The sequence below is a fragment of the Ruditapes philippinarum genome, unplaced genomic scaffold (assembly GCF_026571515.1).
Source record: "Ruditapes philippinarum isolate M1 unplaced genomic scaffold, ASM2657151v2 ctg576_1_1_1_1, whole genome shotgun sequence".
Lineage (NCBI taxonomy): Eukaryota > Metazoa > Mollusca > Bivalvia > Venerida > Veneridae > Ruditapes > Ruditapes philippinarum.
The window spans coordinates 183,594-203,096 of NW_026866451.1; the positions used below are offsets into that span (position 1 = coordinate 183,594).

At 30.4% G+C, this 19,503-nt stretch overlaps 1 protein-coding gene across 19 annotated transcripts in view; it reads left to right on the plus strand.

The window, feature by feature from the left end:
- LOC132732530 (5'-AMP-activated protein kinase catalytic subunit alpha-2-like) overlaps window positions 1-15,962 on the plus strand; it is a 58,126-nt gene extending 42,164 nt beyond the window's left edge. For 14 of the 19 annotated variants that reach the window (XM_060718979.1, XM_060718984.1, XM_060718988.1 and 11 more), the window contains 3 exons: window positions 968-988; window positions 9,012-9,047; window positions 13,987-15,962. In XM_060718979.1, coding sequence (XP_060574962.1) covers window positions 968-988; window positions 9,012-9,047; window positions 13,987-14,081 — 152 coding nt within the window. In that variant the 3' untranslated portion in view covers window positions 14,082-15,962. Of the gene's footprint in view, window positions 1-967; window positions 989-1,176; window positions 1,189-3,467; window positions 3,648-9,011; window positions 9,048-13,986 lie in introns of those variants that run through there. The other 5 variants (XM_060718980.1, XM_060718985.1, XM_060718982.1 and 2 more) reach the window with 5 other exon arrangements.
- The last annotated feature ends 3,541 nt before the right edge of the window (window positions 15,963-19,503 follow it).

Consider the following 19,503-nt stretch of genomic DNA (forward strand, 5'->3'; position numbering starts at 1 on the left):
AAATAGATGACTCAGTCTGTTTAAATAGTATTTTCCAACAATAGAACTTGTTTAAAACTACAGTTGTGTTTGTGGACACAGTGTTAAATTATAATTGTTGCTAAGGACACAGTGAAAACTTTAGTTGTGTCTGTAGACGTGTATTTGGACACAGTCTTAAATGACAGTTGTTTCTGTGGACACCATCAAAGATTATTTTTTTCTGAGGACACAGTCTAAAATTTCTGATGTGTTTGTGGACACAGTCTAAAATTGCAGTTGTTTCTGTGGACACAGTTTAAAAATGCTATTGAGGCTGTGGACACCATTTTAAATTACAGTTGTGTCTTTTGACACAGTCTAAAATGATAGTTGTTTCTGTGGACAAAGTCTAAAATTACAGATGTGTCTGTGGTCTTAAAGAACCACTTTTTGAGTTAAAAAGAACAGAATGTCTCATCATTTATATTGGTATACAGTTCAGCATTTATCTTTTAGTCTGTACGTAATAACAGTGTCTGTGATTCTTTACTGGAAGAAATAATTATTCTATGTTCATTTATTGAGTTAATTTTGTTTTAGTTTTAGAAGTTACTTTGGTTAAATTTTACAATCAGTTCTTTTTGTTCTTGTTATACATTTATAGTTTAGAAAAAAATGATACCTAAGGTTCAAGCTGAGCTTTTAGTATAATAATTTAGGATTCACCTTTTAAGAGCTCCTTGGTCAAGTCCATTGAGTTGCCCACAAAGCTAAAAGTATTATTTCCTTGAACAGCTGTTAAACTTATAATTACTGGTCAGTTATTCAGGAAAGCCGGTAAGGTGGACGGGCCAAAAATGTGTTAAATTGGCATTAAAACCAAAGAAACCAACATAATTCTCTCTCTGAGAAAGTTTGTTGTTGTATTTGTTAGGATGCTTTTGTTGTTATTTTATGAAGTTTTAAATAAGCAGATTTATTAATGATAAGAAATGACTTGTTACAGAACATAAAACAGTGCCACACGGTATAAAACCACCTGAAATAATCACATCCTTTACTTAACACATTAATTGTTTCCCAACCAATAACAGTTGTTTAAGTTTATATTTTGTTGAAGTGACTCTTACCTAACTAACTAAGGTAGAGGTGTTTGTACTTTTTATCTGAAATTAACAGAAAGATTTGTATTTCCCACCTTTTGTTAAAAAAAAGGGCTAGGTTTAGGTGAGTAGTAAAGTTTTTTTGCCATGAACTATCATCAGTCTATGTAATGATTGTAGTTGTTCCTGCTTTACAGCACAGTGATCATAACCCTTAACCTTCTGAATTTGTGTAATGGATTTGCCCGGCTTTGAATTTGGAACAGTCCATTCAATGTTTAAGGGATTTCAATAGCAAAATACATGTAATAAAATTGATCTGCCAACAGTATAGAGTCTGGTCAGACTGCATGGATGTGCAGGCTGGCCTGGCTCAATACTGGTTGCAAAGGCTGGTCAATTTCGGTTCCAGCAGGTTAAGGGTTAAAGCTTTTATTTTTCTCTATCATCATCCATCAGTATTCTATTACATTATGTCATACACTTGTCTCAGTCTCTTGCACGTCACCTCATGGCTTGAACTAATATAAGCCGGTATAGGGGTCAAATTAATTAGAACTTATGACCATTCTTCCCTCACGTTTTTTTTGAAAATTTAAAACATTTTAAAATACTTTTTTTCCTTATTGCTTCTGTGATAGATGCAGTCCATATACATGTAATTGTATACACTGTTCTGAAAAAAATGATAGTAGGAGTTTAACTAGAGAAGTTGCAAGGCTTTTTAGCTATGCATGTCATTTTCATAAAACTTTTTTTATTGGTGTCTTATCTTGTTAATAGTATCATGTATTACATATTTCTTTAGTTGGTGACTGAATTCTAATTAGTTTTGTAATGGAGCCAAAAAAGGTTGTGTTGGAACATTTGTCAGAATTTGTTTTTCAGCATCTTAATTTGACTTTTGTTCAATTTATCTATGTTTTGAGTATAGTCCTGGCACACTTGCTTCTTCAGTTTCTTATTTAGATTTGTCATACTTGATATCAACCCGAGATAATAATCTCAACATAACTCAATATTTAAAGATCAGTTTCAGATACCTGATTGGTTGATTCCTTGCATGTGATATAAATCATGTGATATCATTCAACCAATGATACAGTGTTGTTTAGACTCCAGTCTTAGCTGAATGACCTTTAACTTTTGTAGGAGAATTTAAAACGTAATGTTCAGTGATTTCAATACTTGTGTATTATTGTATTTTGATGTAAGAAAAAATGTGTATGCACAATGTTTTATTATAAATATAATATTGTTGTTATAAATATTATATTGTTGGCATCCTCTGTAAGTGCGTATAGGTTATGAAAAGTATGTGTGTTGTTATGGCACATGTTATGTTATAATATTGTTGTATTGATATGATAATGTTGTTTTTGATATACATGTTTAAAGTTATATATGACATGAACCACACTTACAAGCAAAAGAAAGTACACATCCGGAAAACTGTTAATTAAATTTTAGTCTGTTTAAAAATTTCATTACTTTGATAATTTTATTAATTTTCATGACCTCATTACCACACACGAAAATTATGACACAAATCACACCCTACGAACTGTTCTTTTTATCCTTTTCAACATAGATACCCCCTAATTCAAAATTCACAAAATAAATTGTTGGGTAGACTGTAAGCATGTTTTGGTAGCATTAAAAAAAACAATAACAACCGATTAATGTGTGATTTTTATAGAAAATTGCATATCTTATGTCTTATACATTGTATGTAGAAGATAACAGATTATCTGTGAATGGATCAATTTGATCAGTTAAAATATATTTACAACCAATTTACTTAGTGCTATTTTCTTTTGCTAGTATGTGTTATCATCAATCTCATCTTCAAGTTTTCTATGTATCTTCTACATTATGCTATAAGTCTTCTATTTAATTATTTGCCTTGATTTGATATTATATATCTTTGATGGTCGCAGATATTTTATTTTCAAATGAGAATAAAAATCTGTGCCATATTTACTTCTAAGTGGATCACATATTTAAAATAGGGTAAATATCGAATGAAAAGGAGATAAAATTAGTTTGAAGTTATTCACTTCAGATGTTTAATTATTTAAATGAAAAAAATAAATGCCATAGTAAACTTCTAGGGTGGTTAGACCAATGGTCCAAGTAAAATTCTTGTCATGATCTTTTTAGAACAAGAAATGTTTTCAAAAATTTATAAATTGAAAGTTGAGAATTTTATTGTAGTACCTTTCCATAATACAAAGATATTTTGTAATTTAATATGTTTATATCAATCCTGAGTATTGGTCTATCCACTCTAGAAATGTGAAATAATAATTCATCAGCTATTAAGTGGCATTTTCTGTAGTCATGCTTTTGTCTTTTATCTTCTAAATTGCTTTTTTCATTGCATTCATCTTGTATTTGCAGTATTTGAAAAAGGTATGTTGTTCATGTATTGGGGTCCTGGTGCATTTTTCATATTACATTGCTTTATAGGCTAATATTAGCATTTTGTACTCACCAAATTAAGTTATTTGTTTATAATTGGATTTGTTGACAGAACTTATAATTGAGATATCAATATTTAGCAGACAGGATAATAATTAGATTATGTAAGTTTTATTCAGATTAATGTTTGAATTCATAATGCCCAAAATTGTGCAGTTTTTTTTTTTTTCTTCGGATACCATTGATAAATGATTACAGTATCTTTAGTTAGACTTCAAATTTAGTGTTTATTGTCACCAAGAATGTATGTTGAAAAGAAGTGTAATCTAAAAGCTATCAGAATATAAAAAGACAAAGCTAAAAGGCTAAACTGGTATTTTGATTACATACTTAGAAAATAGTTCTGTGAACATTTCTCGTTCTGAACATGTGTATAAACAATTACAAATTCATTTATTTATTTGTGTTTTTTTCTTTTTTAGTAAAATTAACGCAGTCATGCAGTTAAAATCATTTAATTCACATAGCATCCTATAATTACTGTATTTAATAGTGATATGGTGATTGCATTTATATAAGGCATATGCTGTTCAATCTAATAATAAAACGACTTGTGTCCAGTAGTAATTTGCATTCAATTTAGGTTTTCTCTTGCTATTATGTACTCTATGAACAGTCTTAAATTGCTATTAGGTACTCTTTGAAGTTTTCTTTCTATTAATAGGTACTTTTGTACATTCTTTATTTGCTATAAGGTACTCTTTGAACATTCCTTTCTTGCTATTAATAGGTACTCTTTATACAATCTTTACTTGCTATTATATACTCTTTTAACATTATTTCCCTGCTAAAAGTTCTCTGAACATTCCTCACTTCCTATTAGGTCTATTTAAACATTCTTTACTTGCTATTAGATACTCTTTGAACTTTCTTCACTTGCTAGTAAGTACCCTTTGAACATTCTTTACTTGCTATTAGGTACTATTTGAACATTATTAATTTGCTATTAGGTACTTTTTAAACATTCTTTAAATCTTATTAGGTAATCTTTGTATGTTCTTTATTTGTTATTAGGTACTCTTTGTATATTCTTTACTTACTTTTAGGTACTCTTTAAACATTCTTTACTTGCTTTTAGGTACTCTTTAAACATTCTTTACTTGCTTTTAGGTACTCTTTAAACATTCTTTACTTGCTATTAGGTACTATTTGAACATTCTGTACTTGCTATTAGGTACTTTTTAAACATTCTTTAAATGCTATTAGGTAATCTTTGTATGTTCTTTATTTGTTATTAGGTACTTTTTGTATATTCTTTACTTGCTTTTAGGTACTCTTTAAACATTTTTTACTTGCTATTAGGTACTCTTTAAACATTCTTTATTCTGTACTGGCTTTTAGGTACTCTTTAAACATTCTTTACTTGCTTTTAGGTACTCTTTGAACATTCTGTACTTGCTATTAGGTACTTTTTAAACATTCTTTAAATGCTACTAGGTAATCTTTGTATGTTCTTTATTTGTTATTAGGTACTCTTTGTATATTCTTTACTTGCTTAACATTCTTTACTTGCTATTAGGTACTCTTTAAACACATTTACTTGCTTTTAGATACTCTTTGTATATTCTTTACTTGCTATTAGGTACTCTTTTAACATTTTTTACTTGCTATTAGATACTCTTTGAACTTTCTTTACTCTTTGTACATTCTTTTCTTGCTATTTAAGTACTCTTTTAAATGGAATTAAAGTTCCTATTAAATGAATTCTAGGAAAAATGAATCAATATGCATATATCTACAAATGAATAATTATTTTAATCATACTTTATATCAATAGTACCAAGTTCAATTGTATGTAGAGATGTCATGTATAAATTCAATAGCAGAGAGGTAAAACTTTGAATAAAAAGGATCTAGCGCTCATTCAAATTCACTCAGCTTAAATGTTCAGCAGATAAATTGAAATTAAGAACATAAGTTAATTGGTCAAAGTCTAAATTTCTTACTTGAAATAAGACTCTTTTCTCTGCTTTCCCATACTTAGGCTCATATCTTTAAAGTAAAACATAAAAAACATTGGATTTTATAACATGCATATGCTTAACAGAATTCATTCTAACAGAATATAGTATTAATTGGTTAATACATGTAGCTTTTTTAGTTATGTGGGTTTTGTTATGTGTAAAATAAAACACACTATTAGTTATAAAGATTTTTGACAGGTTTTATGGCCCTCAATAAATGGTTGTTTGAATATATAACCCATGCCGCTACAACTGTATAATGAATTTATAATACAGAAAGGATCACTTTTTAGAGAAAAAAGTGAGATTTCTGCAGAAATTGACAGCTGCCCTGTATATAAAACTATATAAATGTCACGATTATCCAATGAAAAGCAACATTACAAACGTTCAATATTATAATAGTAGTGATACGGTCATGGGACTCAGATTTTTAACCCTAATCCTGCGGAATTTTGTTAATGGACATGCTTGCAAACTGAGCCTTCATGGTCAGTGTTAGTCTCTGAGACTGCATGGATAATGCCTTGCTCTCTATACTGGTAGCAAAGGCTAATTACTTTTTGTTCCAGTGGGTTGCGGGTTAAATAGGCCACTTCTTTGTTTTTCAATTAAAAAAAGTTTAATTCAAGAAATTCTAATCTTTCGTTAATAAAATGATCATTTATGATTTAAATTTTGTAAGTTAGTGTAACAGATAGCCATTAATTTAATTTATATATAAACAGTTTTCCCTACAAAAGTAAGCTTTAAATAGTGTACCAGAAACATTATTTTTATGTATTTTCCCCCTTTATTCTAGATGATTTTACCATTGTTTATCTGTTTCGATCATTTCTATTATGCCCTATTTGTATGTTTTTGCTGTATGTTATTCATGTCCCACTGTCAATCTTTACACACATCAATTTGTTAAATGTTACCACAATTTCCATCCTCAATATACTTTCGTCAACATGGCACTGTATGCGATTAAATTGTTTTATGTCATTTTTACACAACCCTTTCGTATTTTGCATTTAATGTTTTTTTTGCAACAAAATTTAACACATAAGTTTAGGAGTCAACCTTATAAAATTTGGTGTGTCTGTTACTCAGGCTGGCCTGGCTCTATTCTAAGGTGCGGCATTTATATCAAGCTGCTGTCGTGATACTGTAGAAATTAATGTAAATTAAATGCAAAATCTTAGAATTAATTCTCATCATTTTAAAGAAGTCTCTTGATTTGATGAGACAAAGAATCTGTCAGGACTGGAAATTTAAATTTACATGGTGATGTTATCAATGCAGTGTAAAAATATGTCATTGTTGCCTTTGTGATTGATATTGAAAGTCAAAACTAGAATGATGATAGGCTGTGACTATTATAACTACCTGGTACATCTCTGTAGATTGCTGGTAACTTAAATCTTAAGCTGGTCCTTTCTGCAAGTCATATTTAGTCATTCACTTGAAACTTCAGATAAGCATTTAGTTTCATAATTGTAGTTCCCTGATCAAAGTCATATTTGTAGCATGGATATTTACTGCAATATGTCACTTTATGAACTGTGAACCATTGTATTTCAAGTTTTTGTGTGCAAGTTCCATCTTCACCTCTAATGTCACGGTACTAACCTGAAACTACACAGGTCTTCAAAAATTATTGTTATGGTTTTTGTGGGTCATCAAACAAGACACATAACTCTTACATTGATATTAACTTAATTATCCCCTGTTTTCGTTGACTCAGCATAGCCCTAGTTTTGTTGTCAAGAACTGAAAGAAAGCCTTTGTTCTTTAGATAAAAATTGTATGTTCATCTAAATCATAGAATATATGTATGTCTAATAATATTTTGATGTCATTCTGCTTACAAATATAGCAGATTGCTGATTCTGACATGGTGCATGCTGTGTTATTACTGTAGTAATGCATGGAACTGGAAAGCTTTGAAATCTCAGTTATTTAGCATTATGACTCACTTTTAAAACCAAATCTACAAAATCCATACAAACTACATGTACCTGCCTGTTACAGGCACTACCAATGAAGGCATTATAAATGTTTTTAGCATGTATACATATAATTATGATTTTGATTTAATAGTAACAAAACATAAAGCATGATCTTAGACACCTCATATTAGTATGTCATTCCTTTATTATCAAATAAAATTTATGTTAATGTCAAATGTTAAATGATAATTCAATTATTTGTGCATTATAAGTGAATAAATAAACATTATTCTTAGCTTTTATGTTCATTATGCTAAGTATTATAATAATTGTTGCAAAATATGTTTTTCCAAGTTCATTGTGGGTAATGATGCACATACAAGTGTAAACATGCATCTTTTCCATGTTCATTGAAGGTAATGTTACACATCCATGTGTAAACATTTATCATTTCCATGTTCATTGAGGGTAATGTTACACGTACAATTGTAAACATTTATCATTTCCATGTTCATTGAGGGTAATGTTACACATACAAGTGTAAACATTTATCATTAAATTTTCCATGTTCATTGAGGGTAATGTTACACATACAAGTGTAAACATTTATCATTTCCATGTTTATTGTGGGTAATGTTACACATACAAGTGTAAACATTTATCATTTCCATGTTCATTGTGGGTAATGTTACACATACAAGTGTAAACATTTATCATTTCCATGTTTATTGTGGGTAATGTTACACATACAAGTGTAAACATTTATCATTTCCATGTTCATTGTGGGTAATGTTACACATACAAGTGTAAACATTTATCATTTCCATGTTTATTGTGGGTAATGTTACACATACAAGTGTAAACATTTATCATTTCCATGTTCATTGTGGGTAATGATGCACATACAAGTGTAAACATTTATCATTTCCATGTTCATTGTGGGTAATGATGCACATACAAGTGTAAACATTTATCATTTCCATGTTCATTGTGGGTAATGATGCACATACAAGTGTAAACATTTATCATATCCATGTTCATTGTGGGTAACGTCATGCACATACAAGTGTAAACATTTATCATATCCATGTTCATTGTAGGTAATGATACACATACAAGTGTAAACATTTATCATTTCAATGTTCATTTAGGGTAATAATAATTTTATACATGTCAGTGCTCCATGTTCATTGTGGGTAATGTTACACATGCAAGTGTAAACATTATCATTTCCATGTGCATTGTGGGTAATAATAATTTTATACATGTCAGTGTAAACATTATCATTTCCATGTTCATTGTGGGTAATGTTACACATGCAAGTGTAAACATTATCATTTCCATGTGCATTGTGGGTAAAAATAATGTTACACATATGTCAGTGTAAACATTTATCACAGCATATATATGTAGAACACACATTCTCATTACACATATATCCATTGCTTTATATTATGTAGAACATTTATGTTTTTTATGTACACTGCAGTATATAGTTAGTCTGCTTTTAGTGTGATAACCTGCATGTTACTACATTGTTAAACTTCATGTACCCATTTCAGATGCCAATACAGGACAAAATATCCTCCTCATGCCTGGTAAGTCTATATATAGATATCACATGACTGCTTTATAGCCCAAGGGTGTCCAATTGTAAACTAAAGCACCACTAAATAATATGTCTGCCATTGTAAAATTCTCTATTGTTCTAGATTGAAATATATATTTTTTTAAATTTCTAATTTTACTGTTTTTGAGCTTTTATGGTTGCCTGATGCCCGGTGCCAGGAAGGATGTCTGACATTTTAAGACATAATTACTTTATACAGCATCTACGCTAAAACTACAGGGTAGATTTTAACCAAACTTCACAGGAATTATTTATAGATCTGTCTCTCATTAAGCTAGATTTTAAGTTGGATAAAGGAGCTTAAAATCGAGTTTAAAAACAAAATCTTAAAATTCTTCTTCTCAATAGCTACAAAGTCTTAGGGCAAGACATTTTGTATCTTGCATGGCCTAATGTTTTGCTACTAGTGTTATGCCTCTTATGTCAAATTTGGTCAAAGCCTGTGGGTCACTTATTTTATATTGACTTAATTACATTTCAAAACCGCATTGCAGGTTGCTTAGATATTTGGCATGAAGCATTTCTTGTTGGTAATCTACAGATGTTTTTGGATAATGCCTGTTGGGTCACACTAATGCCATCCTTGGCAGGTTGAATAGATTTTAAGATTTCTTTTGAAAATTCTTCTTGTTAATAGCACTACCTACAGCTAAAATATTTGATGAATAGGACTATTGAGTGGGCATATACAAAAGTTAGATAAGTAGATGTTAACATGTCTACCTCCTTGTGTCTAGTGGTTCTCCACAAAGCAAAGTCGTCCTTGGTTCAAAAAGGCACCCCCTTGTTATATACATGTAGACTTCTGTATGAAAAAAGTTTTATTACATTTACCCATGTGAGCAATATAAGCCCACTTGAGTCTCTTGTTTATGGTATTTACTAGAAAGTTATTTAATAATTGTATTCTTTTGTTGAGTAATTGCTGAGTTCTTGGATTTTTTCTAGCTATACTTAGGCATTTTGTCCTGTTTATTTTTGTAATAACTAAATTTCTCTCTGTTACCCAAAAGGGAAGAAAAAAACATATTTTGATTAATTAAAATTTAATGACTGGGCAATAATTTTTTCTCTTGATAAAGTAATGAAGTTATTGTTTATTTTTTACTGAGCCTATTCCAGAAATTTTAACTATTTCCTACCTATATAACATGTAATACATCACTTTACATACCAATTATAATGTATCACAAAATTAATATTTGTATATACATGAACCAACAATGGGCCACATTGCATGATGATATTATACCAAATTGCATGAGTGCAAGAACTTTGTATAAAAGTTTTTTTAGCTTTGGTAAATGGCTTAATTAGATTGCTCTTTAAATGAGCCGCATCATGACAAAACCAACATAATGGGTTTGCGACCAGCATGGATCCAGACCAGCCTGCACATCCGTGCAGTCTGATCAGGATCCATGCAGTTCGCTATCAGTTTCTCTACTTGTAATGAAGTTGGTAAGCGAACAGCATGAATCCTGATCAGACTGCGTGGATGCGCAGGCTGGTCTGGATCCGTGCTGGTCGCAAACCCATTATGATGGTTTTGTCGTGACGCGGCTCAAATTGAGTTGTTGAAAACAGACAGAGATGAACAGCTTCTTCAAGGTCTTGTAGCATTCTTCTTTACAAATAGTCACTGAGTTTACTTTAAGTTTATGTCTGTCTTTACAAGGGGTAAAAATGTTTACCACAGTGCATGGACATACATCAATTAACTAAACCAATGGTCTTGATATATTCTGTTTTTTTTAACAATATGATTTTCTACCAGACATCTTCAGTAAGGAATGGAAAATTGAAAACAGTACTAAAAACAAGATATTAAGGGTAGCATTCTTAAGTAATACTGTGATTGGGTTGTTATCAAACATTGAGGTTAATTAAGATATCAACTAACTAGATTTTTTTTTTTCAATTGTAAAACCTTGTAAGCCCATAATGTCCATTTTATCCATTGTCAGGTGTCTTTCTTGATATATAATTTCTTTAACAACATGATAAGTCCTTGATGTCACTGGGCTGATTTTAGCGATACTTACAGTAAAACTTCACCTGCCATTTCATTGTCTGATTGTAATGATTCACTATTTCAATCTGTTTCCCCCATTCATGTCATTGTCTGTATGTAATGATTCAGTGTAAACTATTCCCTCCATCAAGTTATTGTCTGTAATGATTCACTGTTAACTATTTCCCTCTATGTTATGGTTAACTGTAAACTATTCCCTCACATCATGTCATTGTCTGTCTGTAATGACTCGCTGTAAACTTTTCCCTCCATCATATAAATGTCTGTAATGATTCACTGTAAACCATTCCCTCCCATCATATAAATGTCTGTTATGATTCACTGTAAACTATTCCCTCCATCATGTAAATGTCTGTTATGATTCACTGTAAACTATTCCCTCCATCATATAAATGTCTGTTATGATTCACTGTAAACTTTCCCCCCATTATGTTATTTTCTGAAGTAATTCACTGTACCATCATTAAAATGTCTGTAATGATTCACTGTAAACTATTCCCTCCCATCATGTAAATATCTGTAATGATTCACTGTAGACTATTCCCCCATCATGTCATTGTCTGTAAGGATTTACTGTAGACTATTCCCTCCCATCATGTAAATGTCTGTAATGATTCACTGTAAACCATTCCTCCCATCATGGTAACCCGTATTGCCTGTAATGAATCACTGTAAACCATTAATTTTACTCCAATCATGTCATAGTTTGTGATGATTCACTGTAAACTATTCACTACCATAATGTCATTGCTGAGTAATGATTCACTGTAGACTATTCCCCCATCATGTCATTGTCTGTAATAATTTACTGTAGACTATTCCCTCCCATCATATTATTGTCTGTAATGATTCACAAAATTGTGTCAACTCTCATCATATCATTGTTTGCAATATTTCACAGTAAATACTTCCTCCCATTATGATGTAGTTAATTAATGTATGTAATGTGTCAAAATAAAGATTTCCTCCCATCATTTTATTGTTTGCAGTGTTTCACAGTAAATTGCGCCCCACCCCCAATCATGCTGTAGATAATATGTAATATGTCACTGTAAAGTGTCCCCTCCCATCATGTCATTGTTTGCAGTGTATCACAGTAAATAGTTCCCTCCCATCTTGCTGTAGTTCATATGTAATGTGTCAAAGTAAAGCGACCCCTCCTATCATGTCATTGTTTGCAGTGTATCACAGTAAATAGTTCCCTCCCATCATGCTGTAGTTAATATTAAATGTGTCAAAGTAAAGCGCCCCTCCCATCATGTCATTGTTTGCAAAGTTTCACAGTGAATTGTCCCCTCCCATCATGTCATTGTTTGCAATGTTTCACAGTAAGGCGTTATTTCCTTAAATGTTGTTGTTTTCACCATTGTTTACTTTAAGATAGAGATACATTTATTGGAAATGCACTATGCAATATCTTCAGAAAAGCACTATGAAGTTTCTTTTCTATTTATTACTGACTGTAAAATGTTCTTAACTATCATAATTGTTGTATATTTTGAAATTGTCTTTACCATTATTTTGTAAATTTTATTCACAAACCATTTGTATTTCTTACATATTTCTCTTAAGCAATCTGATGGTGTGTATTTTACAATTTTTGTACATATATACTTAAATACATCTGCATGTACATTGTATTTCTTACATATTTAAACAGGATATTTCAGTGCCTATTACACAAATTGTTATCATAAAGATATTTACCTGTATATCATCACCTTAGTGCAGTAACAGGTTAACTCCTATAAAATTATATAAAGAGTTAACCAGTTACTGCACTAAGGTGACAGTACGACGATACAGGTATGCTGTTATCCGTCTGCCATATTTGGTAACTTGATGTTATCGGGAACCTGGCAAAAGTGGGAATTTTTCCTAGCTTATTGCGTGGTACAAACAAACTTTTACCAGCATAGCTTCACATAACAAAACTGTTCACAATATACATGTAGTAATTGACCTGTTTGCTTTTTTTCCATATATTACCATAAATTAGTACAACACTACAAAGTTGTACCTGTACAAAGTTTGTTTGCACCTAAGAATATGCTGGGAAAATCTAAAATAATTTAGTGTATTAATTACCGAAAAACTGTATTGAGATGTTGTTTATTTCAGTAATGAATTGTCAGCAAATCAGTCAGAAATAGAATAATTGTCTTACGACTTTAAGTTACCTAAACTGAAAATAGCATCGAATAACAAATATATAAAAAGTGTGTTGATAATTAGCTTTGAATTACAAGTACATAAAAAGTGTGTTGATAATTATCATAATTATTAGAGTCTGCAGACAATAGTGTTATATAAGTAAAACAATGCTGGTGTAAGCATTGATAAATTGTCACCTTAGTGCAGAAACAGGTTAAGTCCTTCTAAATTTAATAGGAGTTAAACCAGTTATTGCACTATTAAGAGTATGAAATATGATATTCATTTATCACATGAAAGGCTTATCTGAAAATGAAATCTTCTTTAAGTTTAATGATTAAAAAGTAGTTACAATAAAGAAAAATGACTGAAAATATTTAATTTAAAATGGATTTTTTTAGAATATTTCTACAGAAATTCTTTCTCATATTAAATAAATCACTTTAATATTAGTATTGTTTGTAGTTTTACAGTTTTAAATCTTGTTTCGTTATGTTTATAGTTATGTCTGTTTATAACAATACATGTAAACGGCAAGTATACATCTCAATATAACTCAATACAACTTAATTTACTTGTATTCTTTTATTCACTTTATCAGTTTGTTATTGCAATAAAAGTACACAGATTGGTCAATATTTATTATTCTAATAAAACAAACAAAAAATGGACCACTGTTTAATATAGAAAGTGAACACAGAAACTGTTTATATTTCAGATGACAAAATGGATGTAGATGAAAACCCTAAGAGTCACCATACCCTTGAGTTCTTCGAGATGTGCGCACAATTAATTACCACACTGGCTCGATAAAAGGTTCACATCGCCAGGTCACCATGTTACCACGCCCTTTAATTCTTCGAGATGTATTCAAATTTTTAAGGACACTAACACGATAAGTTTCAAAATCGCCAGTACCTGTTTCAGCTGTAAAAACTACGTAGACTTGATTATTTTTTAGTAATCAAATGTTTCTCAAAGAAATTGTTGGAAGTTTTGTGCTCAGAACATAGAATGCATAGTAAAAATTAAGTTATGGGACTGGTTAGAACCGTTGTAAATGATCAGTATGAAATATTACAATTATGATATCTGAAAATTGGTTCTGAAGTAGGTTTAAATACTGGATTTTATGTTATTGTCCTATTTGTTTTTTAGCTAATTGTGAAAATAACAAAAAAGATACCTGGATTAATTTTTGAAGTTTTTTTATCTAACCCCTTCCGTATTAATAATCGAGAGATGAATTGATAAATATGTATTAAAAGATGAGAAAAAACAACAATAACGATATTTGTTAAGATTTTATAGAATGTAATTGTACACATTCAAGATTATTGTATAGATTTGTGTATTATTTTTTTGTGATTTGTTTAGAGTATATAGTTAAGATTGTTTTAAATGTTTTATAAAATCATGTTGAAATTTTTAGACATTTACTAAAAAAGAATCATTTTCATTTTATGTTTATTTGGCTTATATATACTAGAATATTAGAGACACAAATTGAAGACATGTTACTGATCCTAAGTTAATGTTATATTGTTCCTGAAATAAATAATTTGTATGAAGTAAATATAATATTGACCATGAAATAAATATTTTGTATGAAGAGAATATTATATTGACCATGAAATAAATATTTTGTTTGAAGAGAATTTAATATTGGCCATGAAATAAATATTTTGTTTGAAGTGAATATAATGTTGGCCATAAAATGAACAATTTGCATGTAGAAAATTTGAGGTTGGCCTTGAAATATATAATTTGTATGAAGTGAATTTAATATTACCCATGGAATAAACAATTTGCATAAATTTAATATGTATATTTTATTTTAGAATATCAACAGAGCATTAAACAGCTTATACAATGCTTTTTGGAGTTTTTTTTTATGACTACTTGTTCTTATTGCCCTATGAAAGACTGAGTTCATAAGTCCAGCATTGTCTGTTATCTACTTAGGCAAATTGTATATTAAATCAAAGTTTATTTTGGGAAATAATTTTGATTTTAATTTCAATTTTTAATTTCAATTCTTTGATTTTTCTCATTTCTCAAAGTGTTTATTTTTCTGTTATGATGATTTTTTATTTCTATTATGTTATTTCTTTCGATAACTTGATAAACAACATAATTTTGAGTATTCTAGAAAATTAAGAAAGCATGTTCATGGAGATTTATTTGTTATGCCTTAAAATGATTGTTTAGAAATTTAAGAAAAGGATTACTGATTTTTATCAATTTGATAATTTTAGAAATATAACCTGATATGATATGTGATTGTGTTTTAAATTAGATTTCAAAAACCCATTCTGCTTTGTCTCCATTGTCGTTCATCATTGGTCCTGTTACATTGGTGACAAAAAAAACAACAGAAAATTTGTTTATTCTTTTATCACATTGTACATAATTTTTTTTTCTGATTTTTTTTTCCAAGGCAATACTAGTAGTATTTTGTCGTCTGCAATTAAACAAATCTGATTTTTATAGGTTTTTTTTTTTGCTTTTAAGTATAGTCATTACTGAAGAGAAGTGAAATTTTTAAAAAATGTGTAAATAGGAAAAAATAGTGTATATATTGTATATAAACCATGAACATAGAGTGTTTTTTAAGTGATATCAAAGTACTGTTAAGTGTGTTTTAAATGTTCATGTATACTAAACAATGTATTAAAATGTCAGAAATTGGTAGCTTTAGTTTTGTTTTTCTTGATTTTTCCCTTAGCTCCATGGGGAGAGTATCAAATTTGTATCACATGTAAATTGGTAATAACTGGTTAGTTATCCAGGAAATTAAGTCAAATTTTACCACAGAGATATGACCAAAAATTTGTTAATGAAAACTGAAGATCACATAGTTTAGATTTAAAGAGGGAAACTTATTTAAATCTTGTTGGAAACTACAGTGCCAAGTGATAAGAATTTTAGACATGTAAAATTATGTAGTACCTCTACAAAAGTTATAAAACTCGTGTTCTTAGGGTTAAAATTGACTGCCAAGAGTTGTACAAAAAAAACTACACCGCCATGAGATAATATATGCAGCATTGCATTGTTAAGCTCTACAAAAGTTACACGAAACGTGGGTTCAAAGATGTACCCATATCGGGTCACATTTTTTGCATTGACTTACATTATAGGCGAGAAAAACTACAATGCACAGAGCTAAGGTGTTTGGTAATGACTATGTGATCGTCTATAAAAGTTACTATATCATACCGGTGGGGTCAAAATCAGTACCATTTTTTGGGTTCACTAATTTTTCATACCCTTACTGTATATATGAGAGCACATTTAAATATGTGAGACTGCATGGCGTAGAACTTGGACATTTGGCATGTAAATTTACCTATTTTACCGTTTCTAAAAATATGAATCATGACCTTTGGTCCAAAATGGCTCCGCCACAGGGTCAATTTTGCCACTCTAAATTTAAACAGAACTAACTTTTTTTAAGAAAAACTTGTCCTCAGAAAGTACAGTGTCCTGAGATTAGAAATTTTATGACCCTCTCAAAATTATTCAAGGTCAAAGGTCCCGCCCAGTCTACATGGACTTGACGTTAAATATGCTTGTACGACACGGCAAAGAGCTGAGATATTTAGCATGTGGCATTGCCTGGTGAACCGCCACCAATAGACTTATTGTAAAACTTTGGCTTCCTTAATGACCTTCTTCTGTTTTGTAAAATTATGACCGTTTCCAGCAAACGATTTCGGGGGTCGCGAACTATAGGACCATCATGCCTCTCTTGTTTTATATATATATATATTATGCTTATTTCTCAGTTTACATTGTCAGAAATTTCATTATGTTTGATGATTTGTTTAATGATTTTGCGAGTTTGTTTTAATTGATTTATGAATTATTTGACTACAATTTTATAAGTTAGAAAATGATCAGGTATTAACACTGACTCAACCAAGGGACTGTTAATTTCACTAAGCCTTTGAAAAAAAAACCAAACAAAACAAAAAACACAACAACAAACACAAACAAATAAACCGCTACTTGTCTCAAGCCAATACTATAAACTATTGAGCATCTATCCTAGACTACCAAAGGTTTGCAAATTAAGACTGGAACCCGTCGTTAATAATCTTTGGGACCAAGAACACTCACGGTAAAGCAATATTAACGGAGATGGTTTGACTATGCGATTCCTGAAGCAGGCGTGGGCCAGTACAAAGTATTTTGTCACCAGCCTTTTTAGAACGAGCTGGTGAATAGTAACTTAGTTATCTCTATACACAAGGTCGTGATAATAATTGCAAATATTAGAAGAACTCTGTACAAGATTCCACATTATCTTGACCCTTTTCATTTTTTTAAAGGTTTTTTTGACAGAATTTTGTCAGGATTGGTTTCTCAGTATATGGTACTTTCATTTCCGGATAGTTACATGTATATAATTATACCTGCCACAGAAACAACAAAATCCCTTTGCATTATACGTTCACTACCGCCATCTAAGATCTTCCTTGATAAATTGGTACTATTTTTAATCGAAATTAGATTGAAAGAGAATGCAAAGGTTTTGTTGCTTTTTGTATAAAGCCAGTCTATTATTGTCACACGCTTTATTTTTGCTGTTTGAATTGTAAAGCAGACGTCTGTTCATGTTTTAGAAATACAGCTTGGCTATATCGTTGTCTGTTCCTATATCAAATAACAGCAGTCTTGGTCAAATCTTGTAAATTTGGCCTGCTTTATCTTATGATTGACGGATACCTTTAATCTCGCGCTTGTTATAGATCCTTTCACATGCTCATTTGTCAAGAAAGATTGATTTGTTTTATTGGAAAAAAACAAAAGAAACAAACAACGGCTTCCACCAGCGGATGTAGAATGATTAGTTTTTATACAGCACTAGCCCCTCCAAATACGTACATAAACTAAATATTTTAAATTAACATGCATGTAAAATCGCATGCCGTTTTCAAAGAACAAAGATAAATTTTACTTTTCTAAACATGAAAATTTGCAAATACGTGTATATATGCTGTATACATGCGAAAATAAGAAGAAAAAATGAACACGAACCACATGAAATGGTGCCCCCCCCCCTCATTAACCATCATCAGACTACGCCCCTGTTCTTGCTAGACAGTCAAAATTTGCGGCATTTGTGATGTTTCCGACTTCTTTTTATTTCTAAAACAAATTTGATATATACAGAGGTAAGCATTTTAGCACTATTTAAAGGTTTAGAATGAGTAAATTCAATTTGGTTTTTATAACTTCTTTCACCTTTTTCCGATTTCGTATATTAACAAATCCATTTACATATTTTAATAAAAATTTAGTCAGTTTCTTATAAGAAAAACAAAACAATGGAATATGATTAAAATATCTATGTCAGTTCTAAGGAAAGTATGAACATACGGAAGAATAGGTCATCGTACATTTTTAGCATATATATTTCTTTTATCTGCTTAAGCAATCTTTAAATTTAATTCCAACAGATTTGAATTATACACAGTTGACTTGATAGGACAAACATCAATGAAAAAAAAATAGCAACCAGAATATGTTCTTTTTTTATTAAAGGATGATCCATAAATTCACCTTTGTTGTTCCGATCATAAGAGATTTTTTTAATTCCTTTTATTGTAAAAGTTATCTAGATAGAAGTAATGTCTTTTTAAGGTATCACTGCAGCATTATTAATAACAAAATGTAAAGACAATAAACTTACACCATTTTACGGTTGGTGTTAAAGTGTTTCTTTTCAAACCGAACTGATTGTTTGAATTCAGTATTTCCAAGTACAGCCAGGACTCATTACAACGACACTGTTGGTTCCCAAAGGATATGTCAGTATATCGAATTTGTCAGTATATTGAATTTCATCATTCATCATGTAATGATATGGTTAATTACTGGTATCTGAGCAATATGTTAACTCTTAAGTTTATTATACACATTACATATCATACGCATAATACAACAACTTTACTAAAATGATAACAACTAAATGAAAAAATCCTTTTTACTTTATTTATATGAAATTATTTCGTTTTTGGTTCAAAAGTTAAGTTAGTTCGTTGTCCACCTAAATGCTGGAGGTTCTGCCATTATTTTAATAAGTCACAAGTTAACAAGTGTCACAAAATTCGGCAGACAATCAACTCACAAAATTGCTATCTGTATTAAAAGAATAAAAGCCATATCAAATGCACAGGTCCCGTGGTATACTCTTTTGAAGACAAGTATATTTAATGATACATTG